At 44.9% G+C, this 8,948-nt stretch overlaps 1 protein-coding gene across 1 annotated transcript in view; it reads right to left on the bottom strand.

The window, feature by feature from the left end:
• Positions 1 to 1,803: 1,803 nt before the first annotated feature.
• Positions 1,804 to 8,948, bottom strand: part of LOC140410334 (calsequestrin-1-like) — a 161,983-nt gene continuing 154,838 nt past the window's right edge. Inside the window, exons 9-11 of the mRNA XM_072498333.1 lie at positions 6,960 to 7,060; positions 5,418 to 5,492; positions 1,804 to 2,254 (exon numbers count right to left, since the gene is read on the bottom strand). Of these exons, the coding sequence (XP_072354434.1) occupies positions 2,009 to 2,254; positions 5,418 to 5,492; positions 6,960 to 7,060 (422 nt within the window). The 3' untranslated portion in view covers positions 1,804 to 2,008. The remainder of the gene's footprint in view (positions 2,255 to 5,417; positions 5,493 to 6,959; positions 7,061 to 8,948) is intronic.

Raw genomic sequence — 8,948 nt, 5'->3', positions numbered from 1 at the left:
ATCCATCATGGTTTTCCTTTATTAACGCACGTGACAATTAATTTTCTGCTGAATTATCTTCCCTCAAACGTTCCCCAACCAGCCTCTAGTCGCTGGGATTACTCCCTTTTTTTTGAAACAAGGCTGTAACATTTGCAATTCTCCAGTTGTCTGGCACCTCAAGTCTGAGGAAGACTGAGACATTTTTGTTCATTCATGGGATGTGGCATGGATTTCACAAGGGGAAACCTTACTTTGGATGAAGCAGAGAGGGTACATGTGGGCAATGTGGTCGATTTAATATATCTGGATTCTCAAAAGGTTGGCGATAAGGTATTATGTAGGAGTTTAGCATTTACTGCCTATCCCTAATTTCCCTTCAACTGACTGGGTAAGCCAGACATGAAGGCCAGGCCAGGTAAGGATGGCAGATTTCATTCCCTAAAGGAGACATTAGTGAACCAGGTGGGTTTTTACGATAATCAATGATAGTTCTCATGGTTATCATTAGACTTTTAATTCCAGATTCTAATTGAATTCAAATCAAGTGGTGATGTTTAAGGAGAAATGGGGGGAGGGGTTGGGGGGGGGGGGGGGGCGATGCACAGGGTGAATTCAACCTCCTCATGTGCGAGGATGAGGTTGATACAGTTTAAGGTGGTGCATACAGTGCACATGACTCGGGCGAGGATGAGTGGGTTCTTCCAGGGAGTGGCGAGTGTGAGAGGTGTGGGCGAGGGCCAGTGAACCAAGTACGTATGTTCTGGGGGTATGAGAAGTTGGAGAGGTACTGGGAGGGGGTGTTCAGGATGCTAGCAAAGATTGTGGGGGTAGAGGTCGGGTTGCGCCCAACCCAATGTGGCAATTTTTGAGGTGTTGGAAAATGCCGGAGCTGATGGAGGGGAGGAAGGCCGATGTGGTGGCCTTCGCCTCTCTAGTTTCCCAGTGAGGAATGGTGTTCACAATGCCACGGGGATGACGGCCTGGCTGGGAGACCTGTACGACTTCCTCCGGTTGGAGAAGACTAAGTTTGAATTGAGGGAATCAGCGGAGGGCTTTGAGACACCGCGGGGACTGTTCATGACCATGTTTGAGGAATTGTTCGTCGCGGGTGTGGGGGAGGGGCCTATGGTAGGCTATATTAGGGGTATCGCGGTACCTAGGTGGGTACCTTATACTGTAGTATGAGTGGTGGAACCTGCCTGCTGGTTCCGCCCAGCAGGCGGAGCATAAGAGTGTGTTTTTCACCCACAGCAGTCATTCTGTACCGGAGACGCTGGGGTAACTACTTGTTCATTAAAGCCTCCAATTGGACTACAATCTTGCTTCAGTAGTGATTGATCCTGCATCAGGGGTAAAGGGTGAAAAAACAAGTATAAACTAAATTGTAAGAAGGGGCGAATGTTCTCCGGCTTATTTATGTTTTTGTACTTTACAATATATTTGGAATAAAATACATTTCAAAAGAAAAATTCAAATTTCCATATCTGCCATGGTGGGATTCGAACCGGGGCCCCAGAGCATTACCCTGGGTCTCTAAATCACCAGTCCAGTGACAACACCACTGCGCCACCACCTCCTGCTTAGTACCTCTGCAATTTCTACCCAAGGTATCCTTGGATGTATCTCCTCCGGTCCTGGTACAATATCCACTTTAGCCATTGCTAACCTGAGCCATTACAAACTGGGAAAGGACATCTGGGTACTCCAAAAACAGAATTAAATGATTCAAATTCCTCCCCCTCACCACCCACCCACCCACCCAACTCACCCCACTGCCTGAATTGAGTTTCAAAGGAAAGACAAAGGATGAGACAGTTTGCGTTCGGTTCACTTTTGTTCTCTGTATTTTTTTTTCCTCATAGCAACAAGATTGTACAGTGATTTTCAATAGAAAATGATAAAGTTATAGAGATTTACAGATAGAAAAAAAAGGAGGCACAATGAATCACCATCAAGCTTTTGTTTGGCAATAAATAGATTGATGATTGATGGCTTTGCGCTAAGAATTAGTGATGTGGGTGTTAAATTATTCATCATCATCGTCGTCGTCATCGTCGTCATCATCATCATCGTCGTCGTCGTCGTCGTCGTCGTCGTCGTCGTCGTCGTCGTCATCGTCGTCGTCGTCGTCGTCATCATCATCATCATCATCATCATCGTCATCATCATCCTCTGTATTGATCTCACCAGAAAGAACATCCTCAATCCAATCTTCCAACTCGTCGGCACTTGGCAAGTCATCCTCATCCATGTCTAACCAGACACTGTCTGCCTGCAGGACGGACAGAGGGAGAGACGGACGGTCACCCCAGGAGGGAGTAAGGAATTCAATCCCTGATACCTCTGTCGAAATCTCTAATTCTGATTTGAATTTGCAGATTCTTAATCTTCAACTCTGGATCCAATTTCTAATTCTGATTCTCGCATTTAATTCTGGATTCAAATCTGCATCCTGCAATCTAATTTTTCAGTCCTGAATTAAAATTCTGATCTCAGATTCTTAATCTTTGATTCCAAATTCAATTCCTAATCTCAGATTCTTAAACTTCAATTCAGAATTTAATGCCTAACCTTGCATTCTTAACCGTTAATTCTGAATTTGGATCCTAAACTCATATTCTTAATATAAATTCAGAATTCAATTTCTAATCTCATATTCATAAGATGCACTTCTGAATGTGGCGACTAGAGGATTTTCAGAGTGACTTCATTGCAGTGTAAATGTAAACCTACTTGTGACAATAATAAAGATTATTATTATTAATCTCAGATTCCTAATCTTCAATTCTGAACACAGTTTCTAATCTCAGATTCTTAATCTTCATTTCTGAGTGCAGCAGTTCCTAATCACAGATTGTATTAAAAAAATATTATTATTCAAATAGGACATAAATAACTACATCCAATAACACAATAAACAAAATACAATTCTCCTAATTTGAGATGTTTTCCCTTTTTCCGTTAAACCTTTCCCTTCTTCCCTCCCCCTCTTCCCTTACCTGCTGGCAACAAACAGATCTGTCAATAGAGACAAGAACAGCTTCCATCTCGTCCAGAACCCCACCTGAGCCACCAAGGGAAAACTTAATTTTCTCACGATTAAGGAATTCCGCAGCATCCCCCAACCATGCCGATACCTTTGGTGGATCTTATGACTTCCATTCCAATAAAATCCACCTACGGGCGATCAATGTGGCAAAGGCCACCGCATCGGCCCCTTTTCCGACTATTAGTCCTGGTACTTCTGACACTTCAAGAATTGCCTCAAGAGGTCCCGCTAATATTTCCACCTCCACAATTTCTGTTAGTATTTCAGTATAGTTGAGAGCCAGAACCCCACTGATTGTGGATATGACCAGATGTGGACATGGTTTGCCGGTCCTCCTTTACACTCTCACGTTTATCTTCTACCTCTGTGAAGAATCTGCTCATTTGATCCTGTGTCAAATGAGCCCCTGTGTACTACCTTGAATTGGATCAAGTTCATCCGAGCACATGAAGATGTAGCATTGACCCTGTGCATAATTTCACTCCATAGTCCCAATTCCAACTCCAAATCCAACTCTTCCTCCCACTTTTGTTTTATCTCTTTAATCGGTGCTTTCTTTGTGCCCATCAGCCATCTATAAATGTTAGTAATTCTCCCATCCCCCAACTCATCTGGTAAGAGTAATTTATCATGGAGGTTGTAATCTGGTAGTTGAGGGAAAGAGGACAAGTCCTTTTTCTCCAAATTTTGTAATTAAAGATATTTAAACTTCTCCTCCTTCTGCATTTTGTGTCTCTCCCTAAATTCGCCAAATTTGGCAAAACCTGCCTTCTAAGAACAAGTCTTTCATCTATTTCAACCCCCCTTTATGCCATGGTAAATGTTGCCTCCAATCCTGCTGGGGTGAATCGATGGTTCCCATAAATAGGGGCTAGCACTGACATGTTTCCCAAACCAAAATGCCATCTCAGCTGGCTCCAGATCTTTAAGGAAGATGCCACAACTGGACTTTCTGTAAATGTTCCTGGGGTAAATGGGAGTGGAGCAGCAGCCAACGCCTTTAAGCCAGCCCCTTTACACGATGCTTCCTCCACCTGTAACCATTCCACTTCTTCCTCTCCTCACCATTGCTGAAGCTTCTCTATATTCGCCGTCCAATAATGATACAAAAGATTGGGCAGCGCCAGCCCTCCCACCTGCCGATTCCTTTGTAAAAACATGTCATATTCATGGCATTTTACCAACCCATATAAAATCCAAAATAATTGTATTCATATTCTTAATCTTCAATTCTGAATGTTGTTCTTAATCTCATATTCTTAATCTTCAGTTCTGAATTCAGTTCCTAATAATCTCAGATGAATTGTCAATCCTGAATTCAATTCCTTAATCATCATGATTTTGAATCATCAATTCTGAATTCAATTTTTAATCTCAGATTCTTAATCTTCAATTGTGATTTCAGTTCGTAATCACAGATTTTCGGTTTTAAATTCTTAATTCAATTTCTAATCTCAGATTCTTAATCTTCAATTTTGAATTTAACTCCTGACCTCAGATTATCAATCGTAAATTCTGAAATCAATTCCTAATATTAGATTCTTAATCATCAATTTGGAATTCAGTTCATAATCACAGATTCTTGATCTTCAATCCTTAATTTAATTTCTAATCTCAGATTCTTAATCTTCAAAAATAATAATAATATAATAATCTTTATTCTCACAAGTTGGCTTAAATTAACACTGCAATGAAGTTACTGTGAAAAGCTCCGAGTCGCCACATTCCTGCACCTGTTCGGGTACATGGATGGAGAATACAGAATGTCCAAATTACCTAACAGCCGTCTTGATCTTTATTAGTGTCACAAGTAGGTTTACATTAACACTGCAATGAAGTTACTGTGAAAAGCCCCTGGTCGCCACACGACAGCGCCTGTTCGGGTACGCTGAGGGAGAATACAGAATGTCCAATTAACCTAACAAGCACGTCTTTCAGGACATGTGGGAGGAAACTGGAGCACCCGGAGGAAACCCACACAGACACGGGGAAAACGTGCGGACTTTTCACAGGCAGACAGTGACAAAGCCGGGAATCGAACCCGGGATCCTGGCGCTGTGAAGCAAAAGTTCTAACTATTGTGCTACCGTGTTGCCCAGAATTCAATTCTAAATTAGAAACCTAAATTCCTTAAATTCAATGTCTGAAACATGATTCTCAATCAATTTCTAATTGAAACTCTGATCCCCACTTTTTGATGAATCCAAAATTCAATCTCAAGTCACTCATTCTCAATCTCTTGCCCTGAACTCCCCCAACCCCACGTCTCCTCTACCCCATTCCTATCACATCACACTCTTCCCAGGTTCCTGCTCCTGGAATGTGGCATCCTAACTCCTTTTACTTCTCAGATTCTGACCCACAATCCGAATTGGGATAGACTTACATCTGTAACATTGACCACCCCGATCTGGGGTTCTGAGAGATCGATATTGAACGTCTTCTCCCAGTAAGGGTTCAACTGTGGAGGAAGGAATTACAGTCAGTTCAGTCTGTGGATTCAATTGGTTGTATGGCGTTCTGGCAAAACATTCAATTCTTGGCATTTGGGATGCGCGTTTGAGGTGGTGGGGAGGAATAGGAGCATTGACAGCTGGTGAAAGATTGGCTGAGCTGTTCAACTAACAGAGATTACACTCCCTGAATGGGAGAGCCCAGGGTTATACAACAGGATATACCCACACCACATTCAAAGGGGGGAGGGTCCAAGGTTTTACCACTGGAAATATTCATCCCTCCCTTCCTGAGCTCGATAATCCAAGGTTTAGACTGCTGGATATTCAGATCCCTGTCCCTGAATGGGATAGTCCAGGGTTTAAACTACTGGATATACAGACCCCTGTTCCTGAATGAGATAGTCCAAGGTTTAAACAACATGACAAACAGACCCCTGTCCCTAAATGGGATAGTTCAAGGTTTGGACTACTTAAAAAACAGACCCCTGTTCCGGAATGGGATGGTCCTGGGTTTAGACTACTGGATATACAGACCCCTGTCCTTGAATGGGATAGTCCAGGGTTTAGACAACTGGATATACAGACCCCTGCCCCTGAATGGGATAGTCCAAGGTTCAGACTACTGGATATACAGACCCCTGCCCCTGAATGGGATAGTCCAAGGTTTAGACTACTGGATATACAGACCCCTGCCCCTGAATGGGATAGTCCAAGGTTTAGACTACTAGATATATAGACCCCTGTCCCTGAATGGGATAATCCAGGGTTTAGGCTACTGGATATTCAGACCCCTCTCCCTGAATGAGATAGTCTACGATTTAGACTACTGGATATACAGACCCCTGACCCTGAATGGGATAGTCCAGAGTTGAGACAACTGGATATACAGACCCCTGTCCCTGAATGGGATAGTCCAGGTTTGAGACGACTGGATATACAGACCCCTGCCCCTGAATGGGATAGTCCAGGTTTGAGACGACTGGATATACAGACCCCTGCCCCTCAATAGGATAGTCCAGGTTTGAGACGACTGGATATACAGACCCCTGCCCCTCAATAGGATAGTCCAGGTTTGAGACGACTGGATATACAGACCCCTGCCCCTGAATGGGATAGTCCAGGTTTGAGACGACTGGATATACAGATCCTTCTCTCTGAGTGGGATAGTCCGAAGCTTTAGACCACTGGATAAACCCTCCCCTCTCACTGAAAGGAATAGTCAATGGTTACACCACTAGATATATCCACTTCTCCGGCTATACCACAGGGGTTTGTGTGAGTAATTGTGTGGCGCTTCCACCCAGCCCACCCTGGCCCCTTTGGAAAATCTTGGAAAAGCTTGGCTTGGAATTCTGTTGAAGAAGGCTAAAGGATGGGATTGAATGAGTCAGCCCCCTGAAGGAGACAGATAGAGAAGGGGGTGGGGGGGGTCACACGGAAGGTGAAGAGTGCCGGTAAGTGGAGAGGGTTACCAGTGGGAAGTCCTCCGGGTCTATCCACACGATGCTCAGTTCTGGATTGTCGGTGTTGTCTTCTGCAACCTCCTTCACGATTTCAAGGAACTCGTAGCCATCTGAGGAAAAGGTGGGGCAGGGGAGAGCGGATCATGAGGGGGAAAAGCAAGAGACAAGGAGGTCAATCACCGGGTAAGAACCAGCTTGGACCAGCTTCCGTCCAAGACATCCACTGCCCCCACCCCCCCAATGGCCTGGCATCCTCAAGACCACAAGACAAATTTACCAACTGAATAAATGCACCGAGGAAGATATAGAATCAGTGCAGAAGGAGGCCAATCAGCCCATCGAGTCTGCACCTACCCTCCGAATGAGCACCCCACCTCGACCCACTCCCCACGCTATCAGTGTAAACCCACAACCCCACCAAACCTGCGCATCTTTGGACAGTGCGGAGAAACCGGAGCATCCGGAGGAAACCCACGCAGGCACGGGGAGAACGTGCAGATTCTGCACAGTCACCAAGGCCTGGGTGGCACAGAGGTTAGCACTGATGCCTCACAGCACCGAGGACCCGGGTTCGACCCCAGCCCCAGGTCCGTGTGGAGTTTGCACATTCTCCCCCGTGTCTGCATGGGTCTCACCCCCACAACCCAAAGATGTGCCGGGTAGGTGGATTGGCCACGCTGAATTGCCCCTTAATTGGGAAAGGAAAAGAGTCACCCAAGGCTGGAATTGAAACCGGGTCCCTGGCCCTGTGATGAAGCAGTTCCAATCACTGTGCCACCGTGTCACACGTCCCTTTGGATTTCGGCGGCAGCGGTGCGCAGGGGCCTTCTGGGAGGTGAGTAGTGTATTTAAAACCTTACCTTTACAGGAGCAGCCCTTTGGATTTCGGTGGCAGCGGTGTGCAGGGGCCCTCTGGGAGGTGAGTAGTGTATTTAAAAACCTTACCTTTACAGGAGCAGCCCTTTGGATTTCGGCGGCAGCGGTGCGCAGGGGCCCTCTGGGAGGTGAGTAGTGTATTTAAAAACCTTACCTTTACAGGAGCAGCCCTTTGGATTTCGGCGGCAGCGGTGCGCAGGGGCCTTCTTGGAGGTGAGTAGTGAATTTAATAAGCCTTGCCTGGTCCCGTGTCTGTTCTTCTTTTCTGTTTTATTTGTTTTTATATAAGGCGGGAACCGGAAGTTCGACCTCTGGCAAGTCCCCCCCACCCCCAACCAATAAATTCTGGTGGAGAGGAAATCCGAGACACTACACGTGTAGTGTCTCCCACCCGCCCTCCTCCTCTAACCTAATAATAAGACCCATTGGTGTAAGGTAAGTGCCATATTATATTATTATATTATTAGCATTGTGCAGGTCAAGGATCGGAGGTGGAGGAGCAGTCTCTGTCAGCGAGAGAACCTGAGAACATCTCAGACACTCAGAAGGTAAGTAAGTGATTTTTACTTTTATACCTTTTTTCAAATTGTGTGTCGGGGGGAAACTGAAGTGACAACACAGAAAAGCTGTGACCTGAGTGGCTGGTTGGGATTCTAACCTAAATTTAAAAAAAAAAAATTGAGTATTTGGGAACTAATTAAACATAATAACTTAATTATAATTTAGAGGATATCTAAGCCAGAGATCGGAGAGTATTATAGTTAGCTATCGCATTTCTATTAGAAATCTAGTGCTAGGAAACAGATAGTTGACAGTAACTTTGCAATTTTAAAAAAAAAGTATTAAAAAAAAAAGACAAATTTTAATTTTAATTAATTGACACAATGTCAGTTAGAGGGGTGCTGTGCTCTGACTGTGAGATGTGGCAGGTCCGGGAGGCTTCCAGCGTCCCGGATGGCTTCATCTGCAGAAAGTGTACCCAACTGCAGCTCCTCACAGACCGCATGGTTCGGCTGGAGCAGCAATTGGATGCACTTAGGAGCATGCAGGTGGCGGAAAGCGTCATAGATCGCAGTTATGTAAATGTGGTCACACCCAAGGTGCAGGCAGAGAAATGGGTGA

This window comes from Scyliorhinus torazame, chromosome 4 (genome assembly GCF_047496885.1).
Source record: "Scyliorhinus torazame isolate Kashiwa2021f chromosome 4, sScyTor2.1, whole genome shotgun sequence".
Classification (NCBI taxonomy): Eukaryota; Metazoa; Chordata; class Chondrichthyes; order Carcharhiniformes; family Scyliorhinidae; genus Scyliorhinus; species Scyliorhinus torazame.
Note: the sequence above shows the minus strand (reverse complement) of the source record. Positions and strands in the feature narration are given on the sequence as shown.